Source organism: Phalacrocorax aristotelis, chromosome 14, assembly GCF_949628215.1.
Source record: "Phalacrocorax aristotelis chromosome 14, bGulAri2.1, whole genome shotgun sequence".
Classification (NCBI taxonomy): Eukaryota; Metazoa; Chordata; class Aves; order Suliformes; family Phalacrocoracidae; genus Phalacrocorax; species Phalacrocorax aristotelis.
This window is the reverse complement of record NC_134289.1, coordinates 7,626,369-7,645,212: the sequence shown is the minus strand read 5'-3', so window position 1 is coordinate 7,645,212 and position 18,844 is coordinate 7,626,369. Positions and strand designations below refer to the sequence as shown.

The window sequence follows — 18,844 nt, the reverse complement described above, 5'->3', positions numbered from 1 at the left end:
CTGCAGTTGCTGTGTGTTTTCAAAGCAATGGCTGCAGTCAGAATCTGGCCAAAGTAATTAACTTACGAAGGGTGGAAAGGAAAAGCAGCATGTGGAGGATGTAATTAATGGGAACATATAACAGTCAGCTCTCACATAATAAATTGGCAGCTATGCCTGAGGTAACTGCCTTTTATTTGCAAAATACAGTTGGAATTTTTTAAAAGTAATTGCACATTTTCTTCCACTTCCACATGGTTCCAGAGAACATAGTACAGTATGAATACCAACAGAAATGAAATAAAATCATGGTGGTGGTTTTATTTGTATGTTTGGTGTGTGGGGTTTGGTGGTTTGTTGGTTTTTTTGGTTTGTTTTTGGTTGTTTTTTTTTTTTTTGCTTAGGGCTATGATCTTATTTGAGCCAATGTCCAAAGGAAAGGAGGAATACATTTTAGCTCAGGAAAATACAAGTGGTGGTAAAACATTTCAGTGAGGTTTAATATGGAATAATCTAAAAGGACAAGGCAGGAACAACCAGAATAAATAACAGTAAATGGCTAGATATCTATTTGCAGAAGAGATTTAGTGATGCAACTCTCCTGACTTGAGTAAATAATGGTTAAGATAAATGTTCTGAAATCCTTTCATTTTGAAGGTTTGAGGTTTTTCCATCTGAAAGTTTATTGCAGCTTTTCCCGAATAGCAAGCGTGACACCAGTTGTTCTTTGGATACGCCACAGATGCTGTGGCAGATCTTGAAGAAAACGCATTCTACCACTTGCCTAGTGCAAAGCTCTGGAAGGCTGCAGGATTACACAATGGCTCCCCACACCCAGCCACTGATTCAGCTGACTCAAACAGCCTGCTGGAAAACCGGTGCTGTAGTCCTCCCTCTCAAAAATAATAATAATAAAAAATTTGCAAGAGGGAGGTGAAGCAGGCTTGCCACTGTGACCAAACACACAAGCTACTAGACTTCTTAATTGCCATTCCTGGGCTTCTCAATGAAGTAGAGGGAACTGCGTGTTGTTTCTGCTGGTACCTGGTACATGCGATTCCCCTCTGTACACAGGTGGGGAGGTACACTACCCACCGTTTATGTGCTTGCTTTGTCTGTTTGGTTTTTCTTTTGTTTTTAAGCAATCTGCTTGTTGTCGCCCCCAATAGTGGGGAGGAAAAGGTAAGTCCCAATCTATTCTATCATAAGCATGAGGGAGGATCTAGTAGTAAAAACCTAACATTGGGGTTAGTTCTTCGCACAGTAAATCTGATTAGAATCTTTACTGCTATTTAAAATGGAACAGCCTGAAGACCAGGAAATATAGTTCTCTGTAAAATATTCCTGCCGTAACTAGTCTCTGTATTGCTGACCCCAGGGGATCCTGCGTTTGCTGCAGGCTGAGCCTCGTAGGCAGTTTGTTGCTGAACTAAGCCCTTTAAATAGACGGCAAGTATAAAAAAAGTATGTCCTGCAATTTTTGTGCTGATGAATTTAGAATGATGTTCTAGCAAGCTCAGTACATTCCAAATTAATTAGCAAGGATCCTTTTAACAGGATAATTACTATATCACGAGTAGTAAACTCAAAATGAATGTGAGTAGTCCTGGCTTGCACCAACAAGGAAGAGATGTGTTGCAGTTCTTCCAACTGATTCTAAATCCACCCTAGTGTGAAAGGTTTTAGACAGCACAGCTGGTCAGCAGCAGCACTCTAGCTCTTTTACTTCTAGGCTTGAATTAAAATCCCAAATGAAGCTGCACTCCACTCTCCATATGTCTGCCTCACAATGCCGTGGTGAATAATGATTGGCTTTTAAAAAATTTTTTCTGGAAGAAGGCCCAAAATAAGAAGAGCAGGAGGTGTTGCACATTATCACTAAAGTATAAATGTTAGAAAGGTCTATGAAGTATATAAGACTTCCTTCCTCCTTTATGCCTGTGCATTTTCTTCTTTCGTAATGGAAGGACCTGATTCTGCAGAGAAGAGTAATAGCTCACAAATATAAACACAGGTTCAATGTTTGGGGTTGGGATTTTTAGATAGGTTAATCTTTCAAAGAATAAACATGTCATTGCTTATCAGGCTATGCATAAATAAGCGTATGACTGTTGTGGTGGTGGTAGAAAAATTTTTATTCATTCCCCAGACTGGACTCTGTTGTTAGATAGTGAAGGCTTTAGAAAATAAGGTTTAATTGGGAATTTTTAATAAGGGACGTTACCTTAATTAGGTCACTTTATATTTGCTAGGTTTTTTAAAATATGCTTTTCTGCACTCTCTTAGAATGGATGCAAAAATTTGTAAAAGTACCTGCCATTTTCTGTGAGAACATGATTTTTAGGCAGATTTTTAAAAATCACTTACCTTACTTTCAGCTTCTATAAGCTAAGCCCAGCAAAGTCAATGGCACTACACTGATATAAAGTGCGTTCTTGGGATAAATTTATCAGGCCTATGTTGTTCACTCCAAATGTCAAAGTAGTAAATGAATAATTATTAGCTATTTTCTAAAAATGGATCTTGACATTCAACAGATCAGACTATCTCTGAAGTTATTTCAGGGAACCTTGTGGTGCTTTATAAAATGTGAAGCTCAAGCCTGAATCCTTTTGTCTAGAGTGTCTTGACACACTTGAGCAGTGCTGTTTTCTTTCCAGTTAGATTGTGTGTCTGAGTCAGACCACTCTTAAAAATCATATCAAATGTCTTCATTTTCAAAACTCATTTCAATTGGAAACATGGTAAAACCAGTGGGGGGGGAAGAAGTCTTTACAAATGTTTTGGGGTGGTTGGGGTTGTTTGGGGGTTTTTTGTGTTCTAACTCATAGAAACAGAAAGGCAAGCGCCTCTGTAAAAAAAATGCCTGTGACAAATGCAGACTTGTGGGGCTGCTTTTCATCTAATTTTTTAAATTTGTAATGTTTAGGTTATTCAGACCATGCAGGTCTTAAGGGACAGTTTTGTTTGTCATGTTTCATGGTGTTGCATAGTTTTTAACTGAATGCAGCCAAGGATGAGGTAACAATTGGACAAGGTTTTCTTAAAGTTCTTGAATGAACAATATTTCAATGCCACAGTAACAGTAGAAAACTGTCATGCCCCTTCACTTGCTTGTCTGCACAGTTGTCACTGCTGATGGTGCTCCCACACACGACGAACATACTGTTCATCACGCTCTGGTTATAGCCTGGCTTCGACGGTTGGGCTATAGTAAAGCTAAATGCTTCCATACTTCCCATAATGGATAGGCTTGTTTTTCGATTTGAATACATGCAAGTACATACGTTAGCACAGTGCCACCAACTTTGTTAGTGTGCCAAACCTTTCTTCCTACTACAAACTATGGCTACAAAATCCCTGTGGATAATATAATAGGGAACTAGTCAAAACCCGGCATACAAATGGATACAAAAATGTCCCATTTCTATGAATTTGCTTCAGAAATTTCTCCTACAGTTTAGAAGAAATTATTGGTCTCTTGGTGGAAGAGATGACTTGGGCACTCAGTGAAGGTGTGTTTGGTCATAGAAATAGGCTAAGCCCTCCTGAAAAAGCTGTGGGTATTGCAACCTCTTTCAAGGCAGTAACTGTGCTCACTGATCTTCTGATAGAGCTTGGGATCCCTCTTTCAGAGGAAAAGCAACAAACTCTTTCATCTTGTTATCTTGGTCAGCGGTAGCATGAGTGCTAGCTTCGTAAGGCTCGCATGGGCAACAGCTGACTTCTCCTTTCCTGCTCTTCTGCAGAATGGTAGCACGAAAGTCTAACGTTATCACTGCCAAACGATACAATTGTAAAGTCACAACTAAAATATTCTTAGCTGTAAAAAATACCAGCATCTGATTGAATATTCTGAAGTGGCCCATCAGGATTGAGCGCACAATGAAGAAGGGACCATCCTGTATAAAAAGGCTGACCCCAATATTCCACAGTTCCGCGCTGTACCTGCACAGCAGCAGGCTGGGGATCCGCCTAGTCGATGCAGTTGGTTTGCAGCCAATATGCTGTACTGGAAATAAAACACAGTTATGTTAAAACAAGTCTCTAAAATTGAGCCAGGATTGGCCTAAAGGGCAGTTACAATCCAGGGTACCCTGGATTATAAATGCATTTAACTGTGAACAACCCAACATAAAGCACATCCCATTTCTGGGATCTGTTTCAGCAAAACACACTAAGCTCACATGAAGCAAGCACTTATGTGGTCTACTGAACAGGACCAAAAACCACTTCCCCTTCTCTATCCCACAAAGCTATCAGTATTTATACATTTTTAAAACAGGAAGCAGAAGTAGATCACCTAATCTTTCTGCAACAACTTCCCCAGACGCTTTTTTATTAAATCAACATGCTAGACTAATATGTATCTTTAAGAAAAAAAAAAAGCATGGACCATGCTGAATGGGAAGAGCCTAAGCAGTAGCAATTCAGTTTGTTCCAGGCTGCCTAAGACCTTGCTTTTAAACGTGTCACCAGCTAGCCATTGCCTTTTTCATGTCCCGTCAGTGCAAGGTAATATTGAGCATCAAGGATCGGAAGAAACTGTTGTCGCTGCTTGCCATGTAAGGCAGGCTTGAGCCATGGTTACTCATTCTTAGCCTTCTGGGTATGAAATTGCATGCAACTGTTGGAACTTGCACGGACGTGTTCCCCTTGGCTATAAAAGTGGTGGTGGGCTAGAATGCTCTTTGTGGCATGGTGTCTAGAGAGGATCATCAGAAGGGTTTGTGTGTGGTAAATGTGGCTGCCTCTTATGGAACTGCCTGGAGCTTAACTAACCTGTCTCTCAGGCAGTGGGATTCCATTAGTTTAAAAAGCATAGCTACTTGTGATGCAGTAACAAACTGCCAAACATTTCAGCTTACCAAAATATTTCTATTGTTTGAGTCAATGCTAGGGGGGAAAAAAAAAAAAGATGAGACTTGAGTGGAAAATGAGTTGTAGTACGTAGAAATTTGAGGAATCCATTAGGCAAATTTTCAGCAGCAGCTAATTTTTTAATATGTGTTTGTTCCATTGCTGTTTATTAGTCCTAACTGTATTGCTGTACTCCAATAAGTGCCTATAAATTTCTATTTTACGTCACATTTGATGTGTGAGTAAATGAACTAATGCTTGAATAAAAAGTACATTGTCTGTGCAACTGTATAGAACTACCTAAAATAAACTGCACCCATAGTAAATTTCAAGGCAGTGTGTGTTCAATAACTTAACCTTTAACTGGTAAATCTAATTAAATAAACAGAAAAGCAATAGCCAGAGAAAAATGCACAGTATAACAGGTTACTACACCTAAATTGAAACAGTGCTTAAACAAAGTGTTTCATTTATTTGCGGGGTGGTGGTGTGTGTTGGGTGGTTTGGGGTTTTTGTTTGTTTGGTATGTTTTGGGGTTTTTTTTGGTGTTTTTTTTTTTTTTTCCTCTGTGTGTGTTTTAACCTGAGTGTGCATCTTTAGCAGAATATATTTTATCAGAAACATGAATTTTAGCTGTGAGAAATCTGAAGTGCAGTGGCATCAGTTTTTCAGGAGGTGAGCTGAAATCCTGAAATGTTTTCATACCTTCAGTGTTGAAAACAAACCCTAGTGCTGTCCATAAAGAAAAAGCTCATGAAAAGCTCCTGGAATAATCTTTCATTGTTTTATTCATGTATTATCTTAATCAGTGTGTTAACCTAATCATCAATTTTATGTAAGATACTAGGGAGGATAACATATCTTTGGACTAGTATAGTTGAGTTGCAAACTTGCAGTGATTGGAGGCCAAAATGGATGGAACAGATGATGATTGAGGTGGCTTTCTCATTATTCTTCTCGGACATAGAGAAGCCCTTTCTGCCTAGGGACAAACACTAGCCTGAGCTGGCTGAACGTTTGACCTTTTAGTTTGAGACAAGGGTGCACAGTCCCAATGTTATACGGTCCTTTATGTCCCCTCTGAATAGGTAATTCCTCCTGTGATAACTGCTTCCATGCTCTTGGCTGTGCTGTCCACTGTGGTTAACAGTAGCCTATCTCTCCACAGGGTCTGGTAACCTATGCAGATTGGGGTCTTAATATCATCCAACATCAGATCTAACTTGAGAGCTCACGTAGTGAAGTGTAAGGCAGAAATAGGCAACTGGAGCAGATGCTCCAATACAACATTGCAATTTTGTTTTCTTTTCTGGAAGTAGAGAGCCTTATCAGGGAGATCAGAGGTTAGCCAGAAACACGTGTTTCCCCAAAAGAAACCACAGCTGGCTTTCTTCAAAAACCCTCATTGCCATATGAACTGCTTTCCACCCAAAGTCCTTGGTGTAGCCTGTAGCGTGTGCACAGCCACAAGACATGCCAACAAAAACTTAAAGCATTTGTTCTCTTTTTTCTTGTCTGTGTGCAAGTACTAACCTGCAAGATCAAGTGGAAACTGTAACATACTCCAGGTCCATACAGCAAGAATTGCATTTATGAGAACATAATTATTCCTATGGGAGGGGAAAAAAGTGATAACAGTGAAGATGCAGTTTCCTTATGTGATAACAAAAATGTTTCCTGTAGTATTTGGAATGTAATTTAAAGGGTGGTTGAGTGAAGCAGTGATTGATTACTGCATGCTCTTGAGATTTAAGACTAAGGAAAACAGAGGCAGCTTTTGGTATAGAACTTTTGCTGTTCAGGCCACATGTTCCAGCAGTGTAATTACACTAAATATCTGACGCTAACATTATAATGATAAGCATATGGAAGTAGACTTTGTGGCTCAGAGAGGAGATCTCTTTACCCTGTAGTGATTACACATTCCTTGCAAGCCTGAAGCTTCTCTGCCAAGTCAGAGGGACCTTTCTTACTGCTCCAAAACCTTTCCTTTCATATTAAAAAACAAAAAAAACAAAAACAAAAAAAAAAAAACCAAACAACAAACCAAACATAAAAATAGTATGTCTGTAAAAGAGGATGAACCTCTTCCATGATTCTTTTTCTTTATGATGGATGTTCACAGCTCACCTCTCAGTGCTGTGAGGGGGAGTTGGGCTTACTTTCTCAAGCAGAGTTCACAATGTTGAAAATTCACACCCAACTGTGCCATTCCCTTTCTTCTTATCTTTGAACACTTTGCCATTCTATCATGAAGAAAGTATGTATGAGATAACCAAAGATGCAACTTGGATAATGAATCACTAAACCCCTAGTTTCTCCCTTGCTAGTCTAAAACAATTAACCTGAAAGAGGCTTAAGGTGTACCCGGTGTTTCGTCTCCTGTAGCTGTAAGAACTGACACTGCATGGCAGTTATGCTAGCTGTTTGACTCTTTGTACCCTTTTATTGTGATGGATGCAACATGCTTCCCTCCTGGCAACAGATGAGTAATCCCTAACAAAGCTCATAGGTCTTTTTACAGAGGGAAAGGTGAGAGTAGGAAAACAGAGCCCTTGAACGTAGCCTCCTGTTATCTGTGGGAAATTCAGTTCCCCTAGCCTGAACACCGCAGATAGTACAAACAAACCTTCAAAGAAAACAAATAGTTTGCACTATGTAAATTATTTAGGTGAGCAAATAATCCTTACCGAACATCTTTGATGTCCAAGGTTTCACTAGCAAATTCAAGTATATCTGCTGCTGTTCCCACAAACATGAGAAGCAGCTGAGACAATTGATCCCGAGTGATTTCAACTCCAATGGGAAGGAGCCATCTCCCAACTACCAGTAGCAATAGGAAAGTCTGGTGGAGGGCCAGTGTCCAGACAGTCTCACAGATTGTGGAGAGCTGATTCACAAAGACTTTAGCCTGTTGAAAAGACAATCATGATAACATACTGGAACTTCAGGACACTGACATCATAGGTACCTTCAGAGACTCTTCTTATCCTTGAGCCTGCTTTTGTTCTCAGTCACACTGTATTAGAGCAAATAATTTCTATGTGGCAGGCATAACTGGAAAAAGGCACATTAACATAAACTTTGGCTAATGACTAGCAAGTTCTTCTCTGTGTACTCCTCCTGTTCTCACTTATTAGCTGACCATTGTCCTTTGCAGAACCATCACCTGGACACTTTCTAAATTCTAAATTTGGAGGACAATGGTAGGAGTGTGTCCTCCTCACACAGAGACTTCCTAATAACAGTTAGTATGCGGCACGCTGTAGGCCACTTTCAGAATATGGTTTTCTGAAACTATTTTTTCTTTTTTTCTTTTTTTAGTTTAGTTTTAATCGCTGTGTGAGGAGCTTGCCCAAATAGATACAACAGTCCTCTCTAATTGCTCTACTATCATAAGTTCTCTACTAGGAAAAGGAAAAGGTGTCCCACCGTCTGAATGATGTGGTGATCTGTTCCCTCACTTCCGTGACTGCTGTCTCTGGATTGATTGAAGTCTTGATTGCTGACATTCACCTGAACTGCTCCGGGCTCATTACCGCAGTACTGTTGTGAACAAAAACATCACACGTGCGTAAACATCTGCACAGGAGCAGATGTGCTCTGTGGCTGAGAGTTCTGTTCTGCTGAACTGCAGAGGGTTCATTTGTGAAAGTCAGTTGATGTTCACAAAGGCATGCGCTCACTCTGAATGAAACTCCCCTCTTGTTCAGCAGGGAGGAATTCCTCTCATGAGGAGGGGAGTGATGTGTTGGTAGGTCCCTGAGAAAGTGTAGGATTGTACTGTAGAAAAGGATGTAAATTCAAAGGCTGATGGAGCGGGTGACACCTTTGTGCTGTTAAGACAACGCTTTTTGAATGCGATCTCCCTGCAGCTCTCCTGAACAGGCTACCGGGTTTCCTACACAGTCTAAAACAGTAAAATGGAGTAAAAATTAGTCAGTCTCTATATTCAAACTTTTTCTCAAAATATCTTCTTCTCATCTCTACTATCCAGAAAAAGTTCTCTAAAAATGCCATTGTTTCATTCTTACGTATGACTTCCCTCGAGGCCCAAATGCGTAGTTGGGGTAGGATGTTTGGGTTGTATTCTCTGCCTGACACCCCACACTCCCCTCAGCTGTGCCTCATCCTGCAAGGAAATTCATAATGTGAGAGGTGAGAATCAGGAATAATTAAGAAAAATGGGCCTGTATTGTTGCCTACCCCTGCAGAGTAGAAAAATAGGTATTTTTTACCTTTCTCCAAGTACCCAGTGCTCTGGGAAATCGAATGTTGCTAAAATATACTGTTACTTCAACTGCAGTAAACCAGTGGTGGGGCTGTGTCCTGTCTGAGGTCTGCAGCACTGCCCTGCCCTTCTACCTTCACCCCCAAGGCTGGCCCTGGAGCAGCTGGGGTATGGTTCTAAAATCTATTTTTCATAACAATCCCTTAACATCTCTCTCCATTGTAATAAAAAGGGATAACTAGAAAATCAAACCATGCTGTTACTTAAGACTTTTATCCTGTCCTATTTGTGCCAGAGAACACCAGATGATTTGCATCTCTCCACTGGGCCCCCCCACCATTTGATTTCATGGGGAGCAATTTTCTGCAACAATCAGAATGCGTTCTAGTGCATACTGAGTAGCTGTGTTCAGCATAATGCCTGCCAATATAATGGCAACGTTTTCCAGCAAATGTCACTTTCCAGCAAATTTCAGATCCTACTTTGATACTTTACTTGGTGTCTGATAATGTTGCTCAGTATCTGGGTAAATGCTGCCTCTTGCCTGACCTTGTTGTAGATAAATGGAGCAACTTCCCGTGGTCTGAAAAATCTGGAAAAAAAAAAAAGTCAGTGCTTGTTGCTTTTATAATTGGTGGTAAAGGCTCTTAAACTGAACGCTTGCCTTATTTAGACAGTGAGTATGACAGTGCTGAAAGATTAATACATGGGTGTGGAGAACATGGTATTTCCATTTGGAGGAGGGAAGTCTGAAGTTCTGGGCATGGAGACAGTGCAGCAGAGGGGCTGGTACTCTGCTGGCTTCAGCCTCGTGGGGCTAATCTCCCTGGGTTAGCCCTTCAACCAAAGGAGAGAGACAGAATGGCTTGGTCAAAGGATGTTTCAGAAGTGAAATTTAACTGGTGCTCTGGAGAAGACATTTCACCTGTTGATTGTAGAAAAGGTCTAAAGCCTATGGAGACCAACCCCCAAGGTCAAAGCCAGCCTTTGAGTAACCCCCACAGGCAGTGTGGCACAGTCGGCTGAGGAGACCATGACCTAAAACCATTGCATAACTGGGGTATCCAGAAGGAGTATCTACCTAGTAACAAGTAGCCTGGGTAGAGCAAAGGGATTACTAACTTGTGCTGGAGAAGGAAGGCTAATTCATCATGACAGCCTCAAGTTTGTCATTAAATCTGCATTTGAGCCCATTCCTCTGCCCCCTTCCCTGGTCTGGCAGGGGTAAGATGAAGTGAGAACTTGCATTAAACTTCACTTTGGAGTTAGGGAATTTTTGCTTGTTTTTAAAGCCCTGTTGCTCACAGAAGAATTTGCTGAATTTGAGGCAGGACCCCTGTAGGACAGCCTGCTGCATTTGCTGTATGTGTAAGGGTGGTGGAAATCCCTTCCCAAACCCTGTGAGAACTCCCAGCAAGTAAATCAAGTGGCTGAAGAGCAGGAGTGAAATGGGAGGTAGCAAGGTGTATAGGTGCCTCTCAGCAGATGCCGTGGCTCTCCCCATGCCAACAGTATGGAGCAGATAGCTCTCATGGCTCCAGAGCAGCTGGTCTGCTTAACCTGCACACAGGGCAGAGGAGCTGTGGGAATCAGCAACTCACACTGCTGGAGGGAGGTGGAGGAAAGCACACCATGGATTCCACATGGCTTGCAAAGGGGCTCTTTTTTTTTCCTAGTGGCCCAAAGGTGCAAAGAAACTTCTTTAAGTAAATTAATTCACTTTATCAGTGTCTTTTATAGGTTCCTTACATGTAACTTTTGCATCTACTCCCAGCTGAATGGGGGATTACTATTTCAGCGCAAGGCTGCACGAACTCGGACTGAATGGCACTCTTCAGGGCTGGGTCCACATCTCTTCTCAGCTGCATGCAGGCAGGAAGCAGAAAACTGCATCTGCAAAGCTAGCCATTTAAGTGGACCCCTGATTTTTAATTTAAGTATGTTCATGTCTTGTTTTCATTTGTTTCTCTCTGAAAATTTATTAAGTGGTGATTGTGGTGGTGATTCACTTGAAACTTTGGAGAAGAGCCTTTATTTTCATCATGTACACACATGTAAATAGGACTGTTGGTGCCAGGAATATTTGCCTAGCCAATTATGTATGTGCAGTGACTTAATGGGAATATGACAAGGAAAAATGAATACTGAGATTCCCTGGCAGTTGACAAACATGGTTTACCTCTTTAATGCTAGAGCCCAGTTACTCCGAGGTATTGAGTCTGCGTGCATAGCTAAACAAAAATGCTTTTTTAGCTTGGCTTATTTCCTTCGTTTCTTCTGAGATGAAGCTTTCATTCTGCTGATTTATAAAACATCCAATCAAAATGGAAACTGCTGCATGACATGGTGGTGTTCTAGAGTGGGGCCTGCAGAGAGCTCACTGTCAGTGTGTGGGCAACTCCTGAAACACTGAACTAACGCAGCAAATTTCCATTTGCATGTCATTCACGATCCATTACTCCCAAATAAAAATGAGGTTAGCTACACCCTTTTCGCACTGGGTCCATCACTGAGATGGTAAAATAGACACTTGAATATCAGGGCAGAGTACCCTCAATCCTGTTAATGTGTGTGGAGACCGGCAGCCCAAGTACGTTGTGGAAGAGGCTAGACCTTCCCTGGAGCAGGCGTTCTGCCAAGCAACAGGTACCCTGCTTCCTCTCTGTGATTCCAGCCTTTCTTGCTGGAAATAGTGTTGCTGTCCCTATAGCAACACGTGTGATGTCAGAAATTCAAAGCAACTGTGACTGCTTCATTTTGCTCATACAGGAAAGCTGAAATGTAAAACGGGGAGAAAAGATTGCTTAAGCTGTTTTTCAAATTGTGTATGGGAGGGAAGAAATGGTGAAAGATGTAAGATTGCTTTCAGAAGAGTGATATACCAGAATTTTAGCTGGTAAAAGAATCCCACCTCAGAATATTTCCTTAAAATGTTCAAGTTAAGGTGATTAAAAATAATTACAAGGTTTACCAAGTACCTATCTTATTACTGATTGGGAAGCCTACATCGACTACAGCACTGGTAATCAGGTAAGCCCTGCAAAAGGTGGTCAGTTATCGCTTTCTGTGAGAGTGATGCACCAGGCATTTGAAAAGATAACGGAGGTATTTGTTTATCTGAGATCTTATACATTATGAAGAGAGAATGTCTGTTTTTAATGCACTAAATGGTTTTAATTTTCTTGCTGCTGTATTTTGCAGACAGCATTTTTTTTGACTCAATACAGTTCAATTTGCTTTATAGTCTCTCCCAAACATGTATTTCATCCCCAAATACTTTACTGCAAAGCAGTACTTTCTATGCAGTCAGTATTTCACTGTTGATATATGAATGGTATTACTCATGTCCAGTTCTGCAGTACTCAGAGAGGCAGAATTGCCTGTCTTCAGGAGAGACTGCGTATTAGCACATGCCTTAAATAACAGCACTGACACAAGCAGTTGATGTTTCCTGTTAGAAATTCAACGTGAGATCAAAATTCTCCTGCCTTAAAGACCGCAAACTGTTTTCATGGTGGATACATCAAATGTGTAGATCTAGCAACCGCATAACTACCCATTCTGTTAGTATTTTAACAAGGAAAATCCCAGCAATACTTTAGTATGAGAAGTAGTACTAGTCTGGGTGCTGTGTTTGAGATTAATTGTTAGGAGGGCTGCTCCCCTTCTGGAGGTATTGTTTTTGAATCTATTATTAGATTGTGTGTTTCCAGAAGTCTCTATCCTATCTCTCCAGGTATAAACTAAGCTGTTAACTTGATATACTCCCTCTTTAATTCACAGTAGCAGTATATCAATAAGAACAAAGTATGCCATGTTCTAACATCATTTTGGGAAATAAACTGCTGCCTTTGACTACAGAATTAGCCTGTTTCTTGGACCAGATTTAACTATGACAAATGTTCTCAATATCCACATTACCTGTCTGTGACTGTTTAAGGAGATTTGGCAAAACAAGAAGACAATAAATTCCTGCTGCTGTATTTAGAAAAAGCCTCAGGCATTTTCAGTGTAAACACAATTTTGAATATTTGATTATGCTTCTGTGGGCTCTAACAATGTTTCAAATGAGAAAATGAGGCACTATGTCTTCTTAGTCTAATTTATGTATTTTCCTCTGTTGCTTTTTGCTCTGGTCCCTGTCAGGTCCTCTTCTGCTGTGGCTGTGAAGCACTGCATATGTGCAAATGCTGGGACAGACAAAATCCCCTTTCCAGTATGTGGAAGTGCTATGGGGACTTGAAAGCAGCCTGCAAGGGGAGGGTGGTTCACTCGGTGTGGGCTGTTGGGCTGAGTGACCCTATTCTGGCCTTAACTGACCCCATCTGCCAAAAGAACACTTGCCTTTAATGTTTTACTGTGTGTTTTAGTCCTGAATTGGAATCCAGACAGCCCCCTCCCAGATTACTATACAGCATGAACAAAGACAGGATATAAACACTGACAGACAAATCACTGTCAGCTATCTGTGGTAGCAATCTGAAAGGATTCTCCTTGGTTGCAGCAAACATGAGGTAATCTGAGTTTAAGACCCCTTTCGCAGATACCTGTCTCAGTTTTGGCTTGCTTGGAGTTGTGACATCTGCCTGTAAGTGTTGTGAAACTCATTTTATTTTACAAAGGCCTTTAAAGCAATGAAATTCCTTCACCATCCCGAGCAAGATTCAAGCAGGTAATCTGGGGGTGAGAGGCTGTTTTTCAAACTTCTAGTCCTCAGTTCCCCAGCCAAATACTAACAAATGCTCTCATTTTTAGCTAGGAATGGGGTTCATTTGGTATTCAGAAAATGCACTGTAGTCATAGTATAGCTGTAGCTGGATTGGGGGAAAATTGGAACAAGACCTGGCAGACTTCTGCATGTATGTCCAAATCCAACCCATCAAATAATGATCAATTTCAAACTAGTCCATCTTGCCTCATAATACCTGAGTTCCATGATGAATTTCTAGTAGCCATAGTGATGGTACTGTGCAAATCAGATATAAAAATATTGCCGGTGAAAACCTGTGAAGGAAAAGAAAAGATAGCTTAGTATTATATCACATGGTAAATACCATATAGCCTATCATTATCTGCATTCAAAAGTATCTTATGCCTCCTACCATATGGGATATTAAGAAATAGGATAACTGCAAATCAGAGTTGCTATTCTTGCTGAATTCCTTGTGCTGTCAGTATTATAAATCACAGGTTTACTTGTATATCCATCTAAGATCATATATGGAAGTTATTTAAAATCTCTTTTCAAGAACTAAGCAAAGGCACTTTGCTGCTTGTACTTCCATCACAGCATACTCTGTACTCTAAAATAATAAAAAACCCCAGGCTCTAGCTAACACGCTGTCTCTGATTTCATGAAGGGTGAATTAATACATTGAGTCATTTCACTGAATGATGCTGGGAATAAAGGCTGTTGATCAGAATCCTGTGCACTGACACAGGAAAGGTAGAAATAGTATCAGCTGGGCTAAACCAAGCTTTATTCAGTAGGAGGTCTTTCAGTGCAGGCCAAAATGGTTTATGAAAATGGGTCTTGGCCTTGTTTGCCCATTTGTGCCAGCAGCTGTATAATTCTTTAGGATTTCTGCCTCTAGTTCTTCTCTGTCAGTCTTCTATATGACTTATGGTGGTGAAGCTGTACTGTCTTCAGCTTCTTGAGCTGAGTTTATTCAGAAGTACTAGAGACGCTTCATTACTCCTTCTGCAAACTGTTTCTTGTGAGGGTTGTGGATGTTTTCTTATTAAACATGTGACAGTTTTGTTTGCAGCAGGTTTTTTTGGCAAATCCTATTCTTTTTGAGTAGGAATGAGGTCTGGTCCCACCAATGTTCCATCTAGCTCTGCCATAGTATGGAGTGAGCATCACCGCAATGCCGCTGAGACGCACAGCAGCCTTTGCATCCCACGCGTACTGGCCCAAGACAGGGCAGTGAAGTCAAACTCAAGACACTTGCTTGATTCCTTCTGTCCTGTCATTGGCACATTCTGCAATGAATTTAAATTGCTTCCAAGTATTTAATTGCAGCAACGTTTTGGTCAAATGTTGTATTTATTGTTTGTTCCTATCCTGAATGTACCTTTATTTTTGTAATCATGACTTTTCATGAGTATTGAGGAAAAGAAAAAGGAAAAAAAAACCTCTGCTGCTCAGGAAAATGGGTTGCTGAGCTGCTATGAAATGTTTCAGTCAATTTCTTCTAAATAAGATAGCCCTGGTTTCGGGTTTTTTTTGGGGGGGAGGTTGGGGATAGGGGGGTGAGGGTGTGTTTTTTATTTTGGCAGTGGGGTCTTTTGTTGTCTGCTTTTTTAAAAAAAAGTTAAGGTTTTAGCCTGTTATTTTGGGAGAGAACACACCTCTCACTTGAATGGGAAAGCTAACATATTTTACGGTATTTCCTGTAGGACTTGAGCACATGAAAAATCCATCCAGCTGGCAGGTTAGCAATGCTGAGCTAATGATACCAGATCACGCCAAGAGACTTCAGGGGCTTTAACCCCTCCTTTCTTTCAGAAGAAGCAATCTAGAGGAAATATTACATGGCAGGTCCACAATAATACTTTTTCTCCACATGTGCCACTCAGTTTTTTGTACTGGTATAGTTAAGTCAGTCTTCTGTCAATAACAAATGGAGGGAATATGAGGCTTTTGGAGGCAGGAGAGTCCTGTGGCACTGACTGACATTGCCTGCATCAGTGATTTGTCTGTGGACTAGTTTCTGTAAATGTAGATGATGCTGCTGCCTGTTCTGAACATGATTGTTTTCCTCCAGAGGAGAAAGTCATCCTGATTCCAATAAATGCTGGCTGTTTGTCTACTGTTCTCACCTATAGATACACTTTACTGTGTTGCTTAAAGTGCTGGACCACATGCATTTTTCAAAATTTCCTTCTAGCCAAATTTAGCCCAGTCTTCTAGCACATGTATTCATCTAAAGGCATCTGCTTTCCGTATCAATTTTTCTTTGGATTGTCCAAAAGCTGCCGTAGCAAGTGTTCCTTCATGAAGTCTGTGCTGCTGCCTCTTCTCCCCAGTGAATCAGATCTGCTCACTCTGTCTCTGCCTCATAACTGCACTTGGAGCTCTGCTGTTGTTAAATTTTCCCGTGTCCCAGACTTCATAGCTGCTTTTATTACATTCAAATTTAGAGCATGGAACGCTTGTGTGAATTTTCACACAACACTGCTTCTGTTATAATGAGTTTCAGAGGTTGCAACGGATAGGAATTTAGTATCACTAAAATGCTTCTGGGCTTTTTTTTTGTCCTGCAGTTGTCTCAAGGCCTGCCTGCAGTTTAAGTTTTTAAAAATAAAAGGTCTTAGTGAAATCCTGACAATTAATTGCATGACCCCTTCCTTTTTACAGAACATTTGTTTTGGCTGAGTGAGTGCTGATGAGCTGTAGATGACTGCAGTAATTCTTCAGATACATGTAAAGACCCATGTGCTTGGGCAAACTCTGCTATGACTAAGTTTTCTGTTTATTTCTCAGGCAGCCTCTCATGCATGAAAGTTCCCCTCTGGAATCGTATATCAAATACAAATATTTAAGCCACTCTTGCTGTATTGCTCATCATTTGTCACTGAGTTTTGGTTCATGCACTAGCGTGGTGTTAGCACTGTTGCAAGTAGCAGGGGACAGGGAATCCAGTTCCAGGGAAGGAGGTGCAAACCAGGGCATGGCAGGAGGAGGTAAGAGATGCAGGGCACCTGCATGGAATAGCCTGTGTGGGCCCGCCAGCACGCCTGTGCCTCACAGGTGTTGCCCCTGACACTTTGCTGCTTAGGAAGTGCCCAGCGACACTGAAGGAGTTCGTGCCCCTGCTTCCCCAGCCCACTGCTTCGGCATCTCTAGAGCATCTACCTTTTGCATGCAGCTACTTTTACCACATTTTTCAGCTGTTAGTGTGTATATGCACACCGAACTTTACAGAGCAGCTCCGAAGTAGTCTGCTGCAAAACTGCCCCTCCTGAAAGCCCTCTGGATTTGGCCATGGACTAGGCAGGGCTTTACCAGTTTTCCATCCCGCCACCCGCCAGGTGCAGCTGGGGAGAAAATGCAATCCCCTAAAAGCCTGGCAGCGACAAAGCCAGGGCAGCACTGCTCTCGGGCAGCAGCTGCAGAAGGCAGCCTCGCATCTGCAGGAAAGTACATGCAAAGAAACAAGAGGGGCTCCGCCAGAGCCGGCATGATATGCTCACCATTTGTAGCCTCTGCCTTGCTTAAACTTGAGGGTGAGCCCTGTCTCCAGGCACAGGAGAAGATTGAGCAGTGCCAGCAGCCAGTACTTGGGTTCTTTCTTCACTGCAGTCACTCTCCAGACCCCGATTAAAGAGTGCAACACAAAGAGCAGGCGAGTAACCAGAGCATTGAGCAACACCATCAGCTCCATCCTGGGCCAGCCTCCCTCCCCTTTTGCCCACACCTCAGGGGCCCAGCGCTTTTTAGGAGCCCTGGGAAGTTACCCTGGGAATCACTGGGAAGCGTGCGCACCACAGGCACACAGATCTCTTCTCCTCTTCCATCCCCACAAAGGGGCCCATTATAACAAAAAAGAAACAGCATTGCCCCTCCCCCAGACTTCCTGAAAACATTTTAAAGGGAAGAAAAAAAAAAAAAGCTCACGCTTCCAGGCTACAGTGGTTTGTAGCGCTCAGCACAGCTCTGACCACACCAAGACAGGGGCGTAAAGGGTTTCTTTCTGTCCCCTCTCTATCATCTGCTCAAGGACTAAACGGTAGGGAGGTTTCTAACTCACAGTTACCATCTCTCTGCTAGTCCCGCTTGCTGCTCTCATCTCAGATTTCTAGCAAAGAGGTAAAATGTAAGAATTAATTTGACTCTTCCCTGCTAAAAGCTCCGCTGCATTACTGAGACTGCAAAACTCTTTTTCCTCTCCCCTCCACCTGAAAGGTGTAATTAATATTTGGGAGCTTTCAAAATTGCTTATTTAACATTGCAATACAGAAAGCAGAAACTGTGTAGTTAGTTCAATACTGGAATGCCTGTGTGCCATAGAAGTTAGAAAAGGTAACCAGTACTGAAATCCAGTCAAACTACTATATTGTATAATCTTCACCCTGCTTCAGGACTAAGAAGCAGCCCCAGGAACTCCAGATATCAGGCTGAAATCTGGGCTAACACTAATGTTACCGAAAAGGCACAGAAAAATACACAGAAGTTTCACTGTTAGGTCAGTTACCTCTAGCCTGATCTTTAGTATCTTCTGTGGGAGGAAGTTTATAAAGTACAGAGTATGTTTAAAAATTAATGTTTCTCATCAAAGTGATAATAAATTTTATTTGAATTTACACTTGGGGAACCAAACAGAAATTTCTTCTTGACCAAAATTGTTACCGTGTTGCTCCAGTTTTGTACTGATTTACTGCCAAAGCACTTAAATTGAGATACACCATTGTAAAATACAAACAGAGAATCAAATCCATGTAACGTACTGTGGTGCTCCAAAGGTCTTAACTTCCTAGCTGATTTAATCTTAAATATACTGTTCTACTTTAAGCACAAGGGATATTCTTCAAAGAGTTGTGACCTTTGTAAGGAGATATTCATCCTCAATTGTGAAGATCCAAGTTTTCCTCACTACAAAACAAAACCTCTTTCTCTGTGAAGCACTGAAGCTGCTGCTGGCCAGCTGATATCCTTCGGGGTGGGGGGAGATGGGGGAGAAGGCTGCTTGAAAATAACCCTGCCCAGAAAAAAAGAGAACCAAAAGGCCATTCCATGGTATAGATCGCTCACTCAGGAAATGCCTGAGT

The 18,844-nt window shown here is 41.5% G+C and overlaps 2 protein-coding genes and 1 long non-coding RNA gene across 5 annotated transcripts in view; 2 read left to right on the top strand and 1 right to left on the bottom strand.

The window, feature by feature from the left end:
* CABCOCO1 (ciliary associated calcium binding coiled-coil 1) overlaps positions 1-18,844 on the top strand; it is a 238,680-nt gene that overhangs the window by 106,045 nt on the left and 113,791 nt on the right. The gene's annotated exons all lie outside the window — the stretch shown is intronic.
* The window catches only part of LOC142064525 (uncharacterized), a 78,630-nt gene that overhangs the window by 7,306 nt on the left and 52,480 nt on the right, over positions 1-18,844 (top strand). The gene's annotated exons all lie outside the window — the stretch shown is intronic.
* TMEM26 (transmembrane protein 26) lies at positions 132-17,798 on the bottom strand. The gene is made up of 6 exons (XM_075109605.1): positions 17,270-17,798; positions 13,996-14,074; positions 8,272-8,385; positions 7,530-7,750; positions 6,373-6,449; positions 132-3,991 (listed from the first exon to the last, which is right to left on the bottom strand). The coding sequence occupies exons 1-6, from the start codon at positions 17,458-17,460 to the stop codon at positions 3,576-3,578; spliced, it is 1,098 nt and encodes a 365-aa protein (XP_074965706.1). The 5' UTR covers positions 17,461-17,798; the 3' UTR covers positions 132-3,575.